Source organism: Triplophysa rosa, linkage group LG19, assembly GCF_024868665.1.
Source record: "Triplophysa rosa linkage group LG19, Trosa_1v2, whole genome shotgun sequence".
NCBI lineage: Eukaryota > Metazoa > Chordata > Actinopteri > Cypriniformes > Nemacheilidae > Triplophysa > Triplophysa rosa.
The window spans coordinates 7825964-7843973 of record NC_079908.1 but is presented as its reverse complement, the minus strand read 5'-3'; the positions used below and the strand labels follow the sequence as shown (position 1 = coordinate 7843973).

The 18010-nt window shown below is 37.9% G+C and overlaps 1 protein-coding gene across 1 annotated transcript in view; it reads right to left on the bottom strand.

Moving 5' to 3' along the window:
• Positions 1-76: 76 nt before the first annotated feature.
• Positions 77-18010, bottom strand: part of unc119b (unc-119 homolog b (C. elegans)) — a 28138-nt gene continuing 10204 nt past the window's right edge. Inside the window, exons 2-5 of the mRNA XM_057360005.1 lie at positions 7167-7280; positions 4686-4776; positions 2720-2892; positions 77-1417 (exon numbers count right to left, since the gene is read on the bottom strand). Of these exons, the coding sequence (XP_057215988.1) occupies positions 1305-1417; positions 2720-2892; positions 4686-4776; positions 7167-7280 (491 nt within the window). The 3' untranslated portion in view covers positions 77-1304. The remainder of the gene's footprint in view (positions 1418-2719; positions 2893-4685; positions 4777-7166; positions 7281-18010) is intronic.

The window sequence follows — 18010 nt, the reverse complement described above, 5'->3', positions numbered from 1 at the left end:
AACACAAACGTGGAACATTTAAGCACAATTCATGAATAAAAAAGAGAACTTCAATATTTTCAAAAAATTCAACATATACATTTATTTCGCTTTTATTCCATACTGTCCAAAACATATTTTCATGTTATGTCCTCAAAATCATTTACAATAAATCATAAATAAAGCCGTTACATCTTTGACTAGAAACATTTTCAAGTTATTCATCCATTTTAACAGACACCGAGTTCACTAAACCGGAACCGTTCTCCTGAATTCAGAAGGATCATAGTGACGACACATCCCTGGGTAAAATGTTAGATCTAATCTCCGCTATATGTACGTACTAAACATCCACAAGGAGCCTAGAGATCACTGGAATGTGGGAGAAAGGGTGAAGAGAGGTGATGCCTCTTGGTTTTACTTTATACGAAGTCAAAGTATTTTTCTACGAATACAAAGAGACCACACTATCCAGACGGTTCAGATGTCAAAGCTTGCAACGTGCGCCACATTCCCTGTTAGATGTTTTCACACAAATACATCATCGGCCCAGAAATTTGTTCACCGTGTGAATGACGTATAACTTCTTATGTAACCAAACCAGACTCCCATGTGCTCAACGGCACACCATGGGCTATACAAATGACATCCACGACAATTGTGATCTTCGTTCTCATTCGTTTTTGCTTTTTTAATTCCACACAAATATCAACATCTCAAAAGTAAGCAAGTTTCGACTTGGTTCACGTATCAAAATATATCTAATGCGACACAAATCTATCCAGCGGTTTGTCGAGGTCTGACCATAAAATCATCTATTTACCGTGTGATGAAAAGTTCACAAGTATGAAACATGATGGTATGTCGCTTATTCCCACAAGGAAAAGGAATCGGCGATACACAATGATTTCATCTGTTTCTAATGCATCCCCCACACATACAAACAAACGCACACAAAATAATGTCATCAAAACACGCACACACAAACAATGAACGTTAAACCTAAGTACCATTCACATTACCTCACAGTACCTTGCCCATACAAAAACGGACCTGCACTTGTATTTAATTTACTTGTTCGGGCATATTACGAAATAAACGAATAGAAATACTTGCTGATGTGTTGTGAACAATGGCAGTGTGAAATCAGAGTTGAATATGTATGCATATGTATGATGGTAAGACTCTGTGAAACAGTCTTGACGCACTGTACCCAGTCGTCTATGACGTTGACTCGAGGAGGGCAATGGCTGGTGGACAAAGACATGTGATTGGTTCTTAGGTCTGTCAGTCAAACTCTCGGCTTTGGTCCCCCAGCTACTGTCTTAAGGGCCGCCGCTGTAAGAGTAATCTGCTTTGTTGTGCATGACCAGCTTGTTGTCCACGAAATAGAAGCTGTCGGACTGCGTCTCGTAGGGATGCAGGGCCATCTCACGGACTGGAATGAAGAACAAAAATATATCAGACAGCTCAAATCCCAGTATTTCTTTCTAAGCAACAGATACAGTGCTTACGTACTGCATTACGAAAGAAGGCATTTAAAAGTCTTAGTTAACTGTTACTGTACCATGTATGAGGAACAATATAATAATATAAGATTGAATATTTGGCATTTATATGAAAATATTTAAAAAATATGCCCTACTTTTAATAAAACAACAAACTTTTAAAAAAATACCACAATTTAAGTGATAGTTCACCTTCAAAATGTACATTCTGTCATTGTTTACATGGCCTTTTGTCATTTCAAAGCTGTATGATTTTCTTTCTTCTGCAGAACACAAAGGAAGATATTTTGAGAAATGTTGGTAACAGAAAACCTCGATCCCCATTGACATGCATTGGTTTTGTGTCCATACAACAGAAGTTAATGGGGACCAGCGGTTTTTAATACTGTACCAACATTATTTAAAAAATCTCCTTTTATGTTTTGCAGAAAAAAGAAAATCACATGTTTAAAATGCAATGTTAAACAATGTTAACAATAACAACCCAGAGCGCCTGAAAGACAGAACGCGCGCATGCCTTCGCCATGCCACTTGGACTCCGCCATTGGGCCAGTGGGTGGTTCTTCTTCTCTTACACTTTTCACCACCTTACATGTGCATATTAATTTTGTATTTATAGAAACATTTACATACATGCATGTATATATTCAAGAAAAATATAAAAATGTACAAATGTTTATATATAATTTCAATTATTGGTAAATATAAATAAATACATTAAAATATTTCCTAAATATATATATATACACGTGTATGAGTATATTTTTGCATTTATCAATACAAGATTCATATGCACAGTACACAGACATATACTATGTAAACACAAACTTTTATTCTGGATGATCTGAAAATTAATTGTTTGACAGCCCCTAAAAACAGGATTTGTTTTTTACTAAAGTTTTGTGTATCTTCAACAATTAGTAATGTTGTTGAAGAGAGAATTATAATGAATTATAAAAAGTCTTTGCCTCTTATCTAGAGGTACAATAAAAAGGCACAGAATTTTAATACTGATTGAAAAGATTGAAAAAGGATAACGCCCATACATGAGCACCATGGCCTAAACACTTTTGTCTGAAATTAATTTCAATAAGTAAAGCCGTACTGAAATAAATAAAAATGATGCAACAAACAGTCAGATTATCCATCTAAGACACTCGCTGCAGGTAAGGGACAACACCCAACATGGGTCACTGTTAGAATCCCATCTCATTAAAGACAATGTCACTTACTGAGATCCTCTGAGAGCGGTGGGAACTCGTAGATGTGCTCGCATGTATTCTTGCTGCTGGGGATGCAAAAGCCGAACTCAAAGTCAAAGCTCTTCAACAGCTGCTCACGAAAGTAGTGCCTCTCGATCATCCGGAAGTTATTTATGGGGATGTCCCCTACTGTGAACTCAACACTGAAGAGACGACATCAAGAGAAGATATTATTCCGGTTTCTCCATGTGCATTACATACTATCTATTGACCCATATGCATGCACATGTTCATTTCCTCAAACTGTTTAAGATTCCATTCATTACAGAGCTCTAGACTGCGACCAAAATGGTCGCAAATGCAATCTTTTTTTTATTACGTGCGAGGTCAAATTTCACACGGTCGCATTGGCGCGAGTGCGTAAAACTACATTTTGCCCCGCCAAAGATTTATTTTAACATTTAATGTGATTTATTGGTGAATGACACACTTGTGATAAGTGCAGGAAAGAGTGAGCAGAGAGCTCGTGCCTCTGTCTCCAAACTAAAGTGCGTGTTGCCCAGCGCGGGACAGAGTGCTCCGTATGCTCTCGTTCTGCACAGCACTTAATGAAGTCAAACACGTCGGTTTCTGAACTGTCTCTCTCCCTCACATGTTAAACAAAAGCAACTGACACAATGATAAAAGGTCGGAAAACAGAATCCATGTTTCGTGTGGTGGCGGCGGCGCATTCTAAGAATATTTTTTGCATGAATTATAGCCGGGTGTGAATGTGCTCAAAAACATGTGTTCTGCACATGCAGCTGACATAAAAGAAAAATCCTATCCAGTGAAGTGTTTTACATGTCAACTTTTATCTTTTGCGATGTCCTAACAGCTGTGAAAAACATACAGCGCCCCAATGTCCGATACACGACCTAATGACTCATTTGTTGAAACAACTCATATGTCAAACACTGAACTCACAAGACTCACTGTCTGAACCCATCAAATCAGTCACTCAAAACACAAGCGTGCTAAGACCATTTAACAAGAGTGGTTTGTAAGATGTACTATTCAAAGTTTATTTATGACAATGTGTTTTATATATTTATCTTGGATTTATTGGGCTCTCAGTTCACAAGTAAGCTACTTTTAACTGTGGATGACCATGGTTGTCACCCACCACAGAAGACCATTTTTTACCCAGGAAAAACCCTGCCTGTTAACCAATCAGGTTCGATTCGCCCTCCCTACCTGTACTTTTATTAGCTGTGTACACGCATGCAGTGCATATATAAAAAAATACAAACATTAAAGCGAGAATATGAAGCAGTCTATAGCCGGCTATTATGATAGACTGAGTGACAAATTAACAGAACTATTTATCAACACGCAAGGTCATTATGATTACTATAAAACAGGATGCGACCAAATTGTAAGTTGGTGCGACCAAATTGTAAGTTGGTGCGACCAAATTGTAAGTTGGTGCGACCAACTTAGAAAGTGAGTCACACCAGTGCGACCAGTGGGAAAAATGTGTCTAGGGCACTGCATGCTGATCTGTATTCTTGTCTTCTGTATAATGAATAGACTATCAATCTATACGTTTAATTTAGAGAAATTATTTAAGATTGATTTTCATTTGGTTATAGTATTTGACCTTAATAAAATTGATTTTAATTTCCTGGAAGAGCATGGGTTCTCTGTCCTTACATATTCTACCTTGTTTATTTTCAGCGTTAGTCATGAGACTTATTTTTCTCCATCTTGCTCTTTGTTTTATGTAGGACTAGAAGAGGTACTTCAAATATTAAGTAAAGACTTAACACTGTCTCCACACACCAGACACGATGTAGCAACAAATTAGAAAATGCATCCTTTCTATGTTATTTAGAGTTTTGAATTTCAGAGTTTTTGTCCTCAACAGCCGTCAACGCTTTTCCGTTTTTTAGTACATTGTTTTTGTGTAAACGTAACATAAGGTAGAACCTTTACTGAACTTGTAGGTACTTACGTGGCTCCTACTTGTCGTAGCCGCAGGAAAGCCGGCGTAAACTGATAACGTACAAACCGTCCAGCGTTTGGATCAACATCTCTTTTATCCCCTTTGTATAAAAACATACAGAATAATTAAATACAACTCATTACATCACAGATATACACTCACCTAAAGGATTATTAGGAACACCATACTAATACGGTGTTTGACCCCCTTTCGCCTTCAGAACTGCCTTAATTCTACGTGGCATTGATTCAACAAGGTGCTGAAAGCATTCTTTAGAAATGTTGGCCCATATTGATAGGATAGCATCTTGCAGTTGATGGAGATTTGTGGGATGCACATCCAGGGCACGAAGCTCCCGTTCCACCACATCCCAAAGATGTTCTATCGGGTTGAGATCTGGTGACTGTGGGGGCCATTCTAGTACAGTGAACTCATTGTCATGTTCAAGAAACCAATTTGAAATGATTCGAGCTTTGTGACATGGTGCATTATCCTGCTGGAAGTAGCCATTAGAGGATGGGTACATGGTGGTCATAAAGGGATGGACATGGTCAGAAACAATGCTCAGGTAGGCCGTGGCATTTAAACGATGCCCAATTGGCACTAAGGGGCCTAAAGTGTGCCAAGAAAACATCCCCCACACCATTACACCACCACCACCAGCCTGCACAGTGGTAACAAGGCATGATGGATCCATGTTCTCATTCTGTTTACGCCAAATTCTGACTCTACCATTTGAATGTCTCAACAGAAATCGAGACTCATCAGACCAGGCAACATTTTTCCAGTCTTCAACTGTCCAATTTTGGTGAGCTCGTGCAAATTGTAGCCTCTTTTTCCTATTTGTAGTGGAGATGAGTGGTACCCGGTGGGGTCTTCTGCTGTTGTAGCCCATCTGCCTCAAGGTTGTGCGTGTTGTGGCTTCACAAATGCTTTGCTGCATACCTCGGTTGTAACGAGTGGTTATTTCAGTCAAAGTTGCTCTTCTATCAGCTTGAATCAGTCGGCCCATTCTCCTCTGACCTCTAGCATCAACAAGGCATTTTCGCCCACAGGACTGCCGCATACTGGATGTTTTTCCCTTTTCACACCATTCTTTGTAAACCCTAGAAATGGTTGTGCGTGAAAATCCCAGTAACTGAGCAGATTGTGAAATACTCAGACCGGCCCGTCTGGCACCAACAACCATGCCACGCTCAAAATTGCTTAAATCACCTTTCTTTCCCATTCTGACATTCAGTTTGGAGTTCAGGAGATTGTCTTGACCAGGACCACACCCCTAAATGCATTGAAGCAACTGCCATGTGATTGGTTGATTAGATAATTGCATTAATGAGAAATTGAACAGGTGTTCCTAATAATCCTTTAGGTGAGTGTAAAAGTATGTGCATCATTACCTTAATCTAAACATTAATCTAATGTTAAGTCTGACGTCACGAACCACCGCTTCCTGGTCCAAATGCCATAAGCAAACAAGATGCCATAGGCAAACAAAAACACATAGCTAATATACAGCCATGGCGTGCTGTAAAACTACCAAAAAAAATAAGCTTAACATGCAGTTATATAATATCACCACAAGTAGACATTTTCTTAGAAGTTGTAGTTATTTTAAGGAAATAATTTGAACTACAACTACTGACTTAGAAGTACAAACAAATACAATTGAAACAATGAACCATTAAACTTAGAAAACTGATGAGGTGAACTAAAAATAACTACAGTCTCTAAAAAGGAAAGTCATTTTGCAAGTCAAATGTCATAAGTCCTTGCTAGTAACATGTGGTTCAGAATTTCCTACAGTATGTAAACCTTCCATCAACAAACACCTATTGAAGAACACAAGCCATCTGATACATTAGCATCACGTGTCACTACTGCAATACATTATTCATGGGTTTAAGACCACACAACCCACCTTTCTTTGTAGTGTGGTAATCTACTATGTTTACAGGGCCATTTGTTAATATAAAATAAACAAATAGTTGGAGTACACACATCCAAATTCTCTTAGCCAGGTGCAGGATAAAATAATGTAAATATAAAATAATACAGAGGAAATCCACTGTTCTTCACTCATCTAAACGTTGCCCATTTATCTTTTATAAATAAAGAGAAAAGAACAATGTGCAATCTTCTGTATTATTCTGTATTATAGAATAAATACATGGATGGTATTATTGCAAAACATCAAAATCACCTTAAGCGATTGTACTTATATGAACAACTGTCTGTACAATGTAAAAAAAATCCATAAATATACCGTAAAAAATAATAGCTTTCCCTGTAAAATTGTATGTTTGCAGTGTTTTTTTGTAATTTGACGAGTTTTGATTGTATTTTTAAAAATTCGTGAAAATCTGTAAATAAAACCAGTAAAATTCTGTATAAAATCTTTGAAAATTCTGTAAAATTATGTTTTTTTTTACAGTGTAGGATTCTTATCAGAGCGTAGGAGATGGAGGGAGGGCTCATTAAGCTCATTCTCACCTGTGGTCGGAGGTTTGGTGATCTCAAAGAGGACCGTTCCCGTCTCCATGTCCCTGATCTTGAACCTCGTGAAGTCAATGTTGTACACATTGTCTTCTGGACTACACAGATAATCTGCAGACAAAGAGAAACACATTTACCTGCATTTACATATATTTATACTCCAGAAAGAGTGCTTCTCACCACAATGACTCATACAAAAACTGTACGTAACAGTTCTGTTCCCAGACCTTCAATTGAATTTTCTTATTTATTGTGCTGCTAGATTATACCCAGAATAATATAAATTAAAGGGATAGTTCACCCAAAAACACGTTATATCATTATTTATTCACCGTCATGTCATTCACAATCTGTATGCTGAACACAAAAGAAGATATTTTCAGAAATGTCTCTGGGGTTTTGTGTCCTTATAATGGATGTCAATGGGGGCCAATGTTACATTCTTCAAAATATCTTTTTTTGTGTTTGGCTGAAGAAAGAAAGTCATACAGGTTTGAAATGACACGAAATGAGTAAATGAGAGTAAATCATGACAGAATTTTCATTTTTGGGTGAACACATTTCAGGCTAGATGTTGATAAAGGGGTCTATGAGGAGAGTTGTTGGAGTAGATAAAAGCATATTAAGCAATTGCTTTGACATTTTCTGCTATTTCAATGTTTCGCCATGCATGCAGAATAAATATTTCTTTCGTGATTTTTGTGAATAAACACAAACTATGATTTAGTTCTCAATCAATACCATATTGTACTTTACTTGTCAACCCGAGGCTAAAGCTCCAGAAGCTTCTAGCAAATCGCACAGGACTTACCCGGCCGGTACACCTGACCTTACATATGAACTTTCACCCCGATCTTCACTATTAAGACCCAGGCAAAATTTCACAATCGCCTAAAGCTGTTTTTGCTTTCATTCAAAACCTTTAGTAAAGCCTCCAGGCAAACATGCTGCTTATACACGTTCTTAAGCAACATAAGATTAAGCAACATCTAGATTTCTTAATTGGGCTTCGAGGTTCATTCATATCTCTAAATGTAAAGGGATGCTGACTTTTTAGTGGTGTTTTTTATGGTTTTGCATCATGTGTCTCTTTTGGCACAGACCTTCACAGTCAACACTAACACTTTAAACACACGTGCAGTCACATAAGTACGTGCTATTTTTGCTTCAGTAATCCCTGTAGCTATCAGACGTGACACTGCCAGTCAGTGTTTGCAGCTCTGCAGGTGCATTGTGGGTATTTTAAGAGAGCCATAAATTGCACAGGTCTGTGGATTGTGACTCATTGCAAGGCAGTTCATTAGAGATACCAGAATGCTTGTTTCCGTGGGCTGTTATTTGACATAAATTATATCCTGCTTAGGGACTCTTATACAAACAGATTCCATTAAACATGAACCATTGAAAATGCAACTCGTCTTAATGAATCCGTATTTCCTGTTTCAGAGGGAGAACAGACAAAGCCAATTGTATTTATAGATGCATTCGACTCCATCTCGAACGACCTGAAAAATTCTGTTCCGTCCATCTCACACACCATGATGAAGTAATCTGGGTACGTATAAAATGTCTGAAGGGAAACAAATGTCTACCCTACAGCATGTAGTTTAGCAGTACAATACAGGAGCAAACAATAATGGGAACAAAAACATCACGTGTGATTCATCAGCGCTTACACAACAACCACATTTCAATTGCAAATGAGCTCTTTATTAAGATGCACAGTCGCTGCTACTTAATATTCACAGTTGTTTGTTTTTTCCTGATTTCCTGGGCAGACAGTGCGGGGAGTGACTTCAGGGCTGAATAATGTTATTTTAGTTGACATTAGTTACAATTATTTTTGTATTTCTCGAACACCTTTTGTATCACACACTACTGGTATATTTCACAATTGTGTTTACAGTAATATTGAAATAGTTCTTCATCAACTGTATCAGAATGTGTACAATAACACTTGCAAGTCGGGATGTCTAACGATTAAATCGCAACCGGAATAAAAGTTTGTGTTTACATAATACTGTATATGTCTGTGTACTGTGCATATGAATTTTGTATTTATAAACAGAAAAACGAAACTAAAAAAGATTTAGGAAATATTTAGATGTATTTATTTATATTTATCAATAACTGAAATTATATATAAACATTTGTTAATTTTCACATTTAATATTTTACTTCAATATATACATGTATAAGTATGTGTTAATAAATACAAAATTAATATGCACAATACACAGACATACAGTATGTAAACACAAACTTTTATTCCGGATGCGATTAATCGTGATTAATCGTTTGACAGCCCTACTTGCAATGAATTTCTACTACTTTAAAACTATGTGTAAACCAAAAGCCCTGTTGTCTGAGATCAACAAACTTGTTAAACAATGTTCCAAAGCTATTAATTCATTTTTTTCCAAAGTAAAATTGACAACATCTACTAAGCCTTCTCTCCATCTGTCTGTCCTCACCACTTTTTGTCCCTAGTAGATCATCCTTCTTAGCAATTTCTTGCCCACTAGTACATCTGTGGTTAAACAACTGATTACTAAATCCAACTCTGCCTCCTGCACACTCAATCCTATTCCACCATACCTACTCAAAATCATTTTGCCATCGCTCATTTGCCATCGCTCATAAACACATCCCTCACCACTGGTTATGTGCCACAGATCTAAAAGTAGCTGCCATTACTCCGAACCTTAAGAAACCGCTATGAACAATTTTAGACCAATATCAAACCTCCCATTAGTTGCTAAAATACTTGATAAATTAGTTGTAGCATAACTAGTCTCATTTGGAGAAAAATAATCTATATGAGCCATTTCATTCTGGTTTCTGACTCTCTCATAGCACTAAGATAGTGCTTCTAAAAGTAGTAAATGATCTCCTCCTGGATTCTGACTCAGGTGCCTACAGTATCCTTGTTCTACTTGATTTAGGTGCAGCATGTGAAACTGTTTGCCACTCTGTACTCCTTAGTCGGCTATCTGAAATCGGTATCACTGATGTTGCTCTTCAGTGGCTAACTTCATATCTATCGGATAGGCAGAGTTTCGTAAGGATTGATAAGTATGGGTTAGATAAGTAAAAGTATTAGATCTCATACTGCTCCTGTCTCTCCTGGTGTACCACAGGGTTCGGTTCTTGGTCCTCTCTTATTTCTCATCTATGTGCTTCCATTGGGTCAGATTATCAGACGTCATGGTCTTAATTTTCATAGTTATGCTCATGATATTCAAATTTACTTGCTCGTATTCGTCCCTCACTCAGAGTTCATGACGCTGAAACTGTAGTTCACGCTTTTATTACCTCCAGACTGGATTACTGCAACTCATTATGCGGCTTACCTGCCAAAGTTATCAATCGTCTTCAAATGGTACAGAACTCTGCTGCTCGAGTACTTACATTTAACAAAAAATCGTCACATATCACTCCCATCCTTCATCAACTTCACTGGCTTCCAATGGCAAATTGCATTCAATTTAGAGTATTAACCTTAGTGTTTAAGGCCTGTCGGCCTTGCACCTCAATACCTTGCGGAGTTATTGCAACCATATGCTCTTGCCAGGACTCTCAGATCTAGCAATGACAACTTGCTTGTTGTGCCTAGGTACAAGCTCTCTACAGTGGGCGGTAGGGCATTTCGTATTTTAGGTCTGAACTATGGAATAGGCTGCCCCATAATCTTCGTGCTGTCCCTACTCTCCAGACCTTCAAGTCTCAACTTAAAACTCATCTATTCACTTATTTCTTTATATAACACTTGCCATTTTTCAGAACTTCTCATCTATACTGTATGTTAACTGACCATTTTTATGTAATTGTATGTCTTTATCTATTTGTGTGATCTATTGTCTGTCAATTATTTGTAGATATTTGTCTTGACCTTGTTTGTATGAATGTTACAAATGAATGTGTGTAGAACATCAATAATTGTAGTTTATAATATCAATTATTATCAATTTCGGTATATTGTGTCAGACCTAAAGCTCTACTGGGGCACAGGCCCCCATGACTTTTTCTATCACGTAAAAACCTGCTGTTTGCAATAAGTATGCAACACAATGCTATACAAACTTCCCTTGCTTAAACCACTATTCTGACACTATTCAACATACTTAAACTTCATTAACATGCTTGCATGCACTGTATGGAAATAATGAAAGCAGAGATCATTTTTTCATTCATTACACAATGATAACAATGAATAATTTTCATCAATTACAATGACAATATTTCAAGAAACCAGTGGTTTTCCAAACAAAGTTGGTTCAACCAACCAACCAACCAACCAACATAAAACAACATATTTAATGTTCAACATTAAATATTAATTTCATTTCTGAAAGCACAGAACACAAATGTTTTTCTAAGCAACAATGCAATTTTACAGACTTGACAAAGGTTTTCCTGAGACATTTTCCTCTAATGTCTGAGACCTGACTGGCTGGGGACGTACAGTAGTTTGTTAACCTCCCTCAAACTCATCATCTCCTTTCTGCTTCCATTTCCCTGCTTTGCACAAACTAATTCTGATGTGCATCTACAGGGCTATTAATGATCGAGTCAAAATAAGATGATTAATATTAATATTAAAATGCACGACTGCATACAAGGGTGAATTAGGTTAATACGTTGCATATAGATCCGCTATTATCAATGTAAATGATTACACTTACACATAAACAAAATTGTTAAAACTTACACTTGAAATTTATACTGGGGCACAGCAGATTTATACTGGGGCCCAGTAAAAGGGGTCTAGTGACGCCCCTGAACCACACTATACTTTTTGTTCCACTGACTTCCATTCAGACACATGTGAATGCGTTAGACCAGAAACGCAAGCTTCAATGAAAAAAAAAAACATTTTGCTGCATTCCAAGACTGCAATTTTGGTGAACTTTGACCTGCAAATTTGTAGCAAATGACAAGTGACCAATGCTAACAATGCTAATAATAACACCACACAATCCAACACAACTTTGTACAATACAGCTTTAAAATAACAAAAACAACAATAACAGTGGAAACACATTACAAAAAAATTCGCAAGTAATTTCCAAACTTTGTCCAATCAAATTCTAACTAGAATGAGATTGCCCTCTACATAATACTACCTAGCAAATGTAGCAAACAAAACCCAACTCACAGTACATGTGCTTTTTTAGGAGCCCAGGGTCCAGATTAGGCCCTAAACAGTTTAAGGCGCCTCAGCATCACAGGGTTGGATTGGGAGGCGATCAGGGGATTTAAAGGGAAGGCAGGATCCATGCACCTCTCCGGTGATCAGTGTTGGGTGTAACTAGTTACTAAGTAATTAGTTACTGTAATTTAATTACTTTTCCCTTGAAAAAGTAAAGTAAGGGATTACTCTTATTTTTTCTGTAATTTAATTACAGTTACTTTTGATGTAATTAAACTAAATACTTTGTGTAATATATGTGTGTGCAACAGTGGAATTGACATCAAAATCTGTGCTTTAATGTATAATTCTCACATTTGTAATACTTTGGTCAGTTAATAAGAGTACTTTATGTAGTTTAATATTATTTATTTAAATGAATTAAAAGAGCCCTTTCATGTCTATCCTTGAATCACTTAACTAATCAAGGTTGATGTAGGATATAGAAAGTAATTAGTAATAAGTAACTAAATACATTTTGGAGAGAGTAATTTGTACAGTAATCTAATTACACTATTGAATATGTAATTAGTAACTAGTAATTAATTACTTTTTGAGAGTAACTTACCCAACACTGCCGGTGATGTAACAGCAATACTGACCAAACGCAGCCCGCAAAAGACCCTTTCCACCCAAAACCGGTTCTGTGCCAGCCTCTCTCTCGCACACTAACACTCTGACTCTGAAATAGGGCTGGGCATCGATTCTGATGTTACGATTCGATTCCGATTCACAAGCTCTCGATTCGATCCTCATTGTTAATTAAGCAATGAATGAACGATATGCTCCCTGTTGTAACAAGAAAAGTGATATCTAGTGGATAGTAGCAATAACATTCACGTTAATGAATGTTCAGTGCTTGCGGCAATATGAAAGAAAAAAATGGATTCACAGCTTTTGAGAATCGATACTGAATCGACCGCATTTTAAAAAAACGGTGAATCGATTTCGATTTATAATCGATTAAGCTCTCTAACTAAAACATGGATTTTAAGACAAATCTGAACAATTCCTATTGGACATTCATTTTCTCTAATCTGTAATTGTATTTGTATAATTATTTTACTGACAAAACTCACAAACTGTTTCACATTCAAAGCCTCCAATATTATCTCATATTAGTTGATTGCTATTACTGTATGTGGAAGCAAAGTCTGAATGCTATATTCCACTTTTCAGCACAAGTCATACAGTTCAGTTGCGCACAAACACAAGGTGCCATACATTCATTCACTGAGAGATGCTAACATGCTAATAAGAATTATTGTTCTGATGTAATTCCTCAGTATCATGCTATAATAGAACCCCAACTTTTATCCAAAGCGACTTACAAATGAGCATGAATTTATTATGTGACTGCCGGGCACTGACAGCAGATAAAGAATCATTTAAATGAACTCTCCACCCCATCGCGCCATCTGGCTATGAATCAATGCCAGCTTTGTGTATGAGAGAGTCTATGTGAATGTGTGTATAGGAATATGCGTGTATCAGTTAATAATAGGTGGAGTGTAATCTGCTTTCAGGCACATCGGCCATAACACCGAGGTAATTCAGGGTAGCGGGTGTGTGTGTATGGGTCGGGACATCTCTCACGGTGGCCGTCAGAGATAGAGTTTCACTTTTCATATTTCATAAAATGAAAATGTATGAGTGTTTTGTCAAAGCTGTGGTCTAGGGGAAGCAATCTGGGTTCAAATCGGGCTTGCAACATTTTTTAATTCCCATCTTTCATCTCTGTTACTTCTCTTTCCTATATTTTCATCTCGTTGTGAAAACAAAAGAGGAATAAAATGTAAACAAACAGAGCCATAACAACTATTGAACTCATGCTCATGTAATGTTTCCCGAGTAAATTTTAGGAAATGGAGAATCTGCATAAATTACAGGGCTCTAGACTAACTTTTTGCACTGGTTGCGCCTAACTTTTTTTCTTAGGTGCACCAGCACAAAAGTTAGGTGCACCCAAATTTTCGACCGCATCGCATTTAAAACCACAGTTTTACCAGTTCACTTTTTTTTAAATCACTGTCCATATAGGCAAAATTGACTTGTAAATGATTAACTAACAATCTGGTCAACATAAAGTTTTTTATTTAAAGCACAATTCTACAAGAAAGGTAACTTACTGAAAAAGTGTTGGTGCTTAAAGTGCTTCACTGAACTGAAACTTAAAACATCTCAAGATAAATGGACCAGGGCTTGACATAACCTGGGAGGTTGATGGCTCCGTGTCAGAGCATTGCTTATGATTTTCGGACGGATCAGGCCTTAACTTAACATTATTCACGAAAAAGTTGTCAATCGTTCTTTTCATCTTCTCTCATCATCCGCGCTACATCCAATCTGTTTAACTGACGGGCCTATAGGCTCCTCCCCTCTCTGTCTGACTGCAGCACACGCATTTTCATACACCAGAGGTTGCGCTAGACTTTTTTATTGTCCGTCATTTTGACTGACAGGCTCGTAAAAAATCCATCATAATCTATTATTACCCGTCACTATGGTGCAAGGTGGTGTTAGGTGGTAATTAGTATGTTTGTGACGTCATCACGCTGTACTTGCGTCTTGAAACTTGTTGTATTTTAATATAACTGAATGCCCAATAAAGCCGTTGTTGTTTATATTCATCTATATATATAATGTTTTAATGTTTATGTTCATATGTGATTCGATCTGGGAAAACCCAACACATGGTGCAAATTTATATATTACAGTTTTTGATGCCATATTCAAGCCCTTTCCAAATCAGTTTTTATTTTGCTCATACCTTGTGTATGTAACGACAGTTATGGCTGAGGTCGGCTGAAGCGCTAGGATTTTCAGGAACGGAATTTGGAGAAAAACGGGTTTCAAGTTAAGTGATAAAAATAAAAGCAGTTTTTTTAACAATAACAATAAAAGTTTTACCTTGTTTATCATGTGCACAGTGTCTGGACTTCTGATCATCCCTTGTATGTTTTGCGATCGGATAACTCCCGGTGCTGCAGACAGGGAGCTCTGTCATCTCACGAAAACATTGTATGAAAAAACTTTGCATGCCGTAGTTTACACAGGACTGGCGGGAAATGTGCATTGATACTCCTTCATTCTTCATGTTATGTGGTTTACTTTGATGGGTGAACTGTCTTTCCCCGCGTCCCAGCGCGACATCCGACTGGTTTTCCCAGATCGCATCACATATGTCTAGTCAGTAACAATGACAGGTGAAAACATGCAGGTCGCTTCGCGAGCATATCGCGCTCTAATGAAGGGAAACGGGGAGTTACAAATTGCCCTCATTGTAATCCGCCAAAATGACGGACGACCTTCAGATTTTTCCGTCACTGGTAAAAAAAATACGTCAATGACAGAGAATTTTCATTTAACGCGACCTCTGGTACACACACGTACAGGAATATCTGGACCACGGCCAATCAGAGGGGGGTCCGCCCTTCACTATCTCTGATTGGTTTAGACCACGATATGGGCCTAATGTGTGTCTGTTGTTGAATCACAGGGAGACTTTCAGAGTTGCGGAGACTTTTTTTCTCCCTCGAACGGCTGGTCGCACCGGTGCGACCTCAGATATTTCTTAGTCGCACCATTGAGAAATAAGGTCGCACGTGCGACCAAATTGGTCGTACTCTAGAGCCCTGAATTACCATATACATGTATGAAATATTAAAAAATGAAACATCAGTAATTTACTGACCTTTAGAAACAACATAACTTACCATTTGAACTCGTGCTGTGGGTATACTTAACACACCCACCTAACCACAGAAACAACCACGTGATGTTTGCTATAATTACACTGTAACACAACTAGTCCACAATTCTTCAATAGCAAAACTACAAGACCCGGTAATCCTCAAATAAATATGAATCAGCCTTAAAACACATTAGTCTTTATCACTAGTGCAGACATCTCATTTCAATGCAGCAATTCCTGCAAGAGCCATTTAAAGCATGTTACAAGCAGGTGCACTAAAGTCAAAGCTGTGCAAAATAGATGGTGCTCCTACACTACCAATAATAATAATTATGGGAATAGAGTGGAGCAGAGATGACGGATTTTTGTATGCAAAACCCAGAAGCGAGTTAGCATTTTAGCACTTCCGGTACCATCGCCCCAAAGTCTATGGGTTTTTTAAATGGCTTGTAATCTTAGACTTTTGTGAGATAGAAATAGAATAGAGAATAGAGAAAAGGGTCAATTAAGTGACATTTGTTTATTTATATTTATTATTTATACTTCTTTTCAGTCAAAGAGTTCTTCAATTATTTTTCAATAATTTGTCTTAAATTTAATTTAATTTAATTTAAAAAAAAATGCATTGAAGAAAAGCAAATATGGTTTTATATATGTACTGTCAATTATGGTTTGTGGATAGAAAAGTGGAATCGGCAAAAATCAGAATCGGCAGGTTTCACTTAATAAAATCGGAAAACTGGAATCGGCTAAAAAAATTGCAATCGGTGCATCTCTAGTTTTTTTATGACCTATTCTTACCATTCCCCCTCAAAATGAAGTACATCAACACACAACAAAACGTTAGTTCTTAAGTGCCTTGTCCCATGCAAGCATCAGCTGCTCTTAGTCATTTTGAAAGAATGAAGATTTGAACCGTTTACCGCCGTCTCGCAACACTTGTGTGCACAGACACAAACAGGACGCAGAGGCATGGGGCGAAAACCTCAGGTACTTCATGTTCTTATCTCTGCACACAAACGCTACAGATAGAAAAACCTGATAGAGGTCACAAAACTACAAGCGTGTCCGGATGGTTTAGGCTAAGCATAGCAAATGCCCAGCCAAGAAACCTGCATCACGGTAAGCACAGACATGACCGGCAGTTTGTATGTGACCCTGGATCACCCTACATTAATATCAAAAGGCTTGTCCACTGTAAGCTGCACGCCAAACTCTGCAGCGAACTGGCACGAAATGAGTTTACCAGACACGTGATCAGAAAACAGAGTGAAAGTCTAAAGTGAAAAAACTCTCTCTCTCTCTCTCTCTCTCTCTCTCTCTCTCTCTCTCCTCTTTCCTCTCTTTTCGCCCATTCTCTCTCTCTCTCTCTCTCTCTCTCTCTCTCTCTCTCTCTCTCTCTCTCTCTCTCTCTCTCTCTCTCTCTCTCTCTCTCTCTCTCTCTCTCTCTCTCTCTCTCTCTCTCTCTCTCTCTCTCTCTCTCTCTCTCTCTCTCTCTCTCTCTCTCTCGCTCTCTCTCTCTCTGTCTCTCTCTCTCTGTTGTGTGTTGTCGTCGTGCGTGCGTGCGTGCGTGTTGTGTGTGTGTGTGTTCATGTTTGTATATCCCGGTGGGGACCTAAACCTGAATACACACCAACACATGGGGACTCGTGTCACGTGGGGACCAAAATTGAGGTCCCATGGGCAAAAAAGCTAATAAATTGTACAGAACAATATTTTTTACAAATCTAAAAATGCAAAAAGTGTTCTATGATCTTTAGGTTTAGGTAGGGTTAGGGATAGGGGATAGAATATACAGTTTGTACAGTATAAAAAACATTACGCCTATGGACTGTCCCCACGGGGATAGTCAACCAAAGCCTGTGTGTGTGTGTGTGTGTGTGTGACTGGCGTGTGTGTGCATTTACCACAGCGTACCAACATCTCTCCATTAAGCAGCTAATAAATCCCAGACAC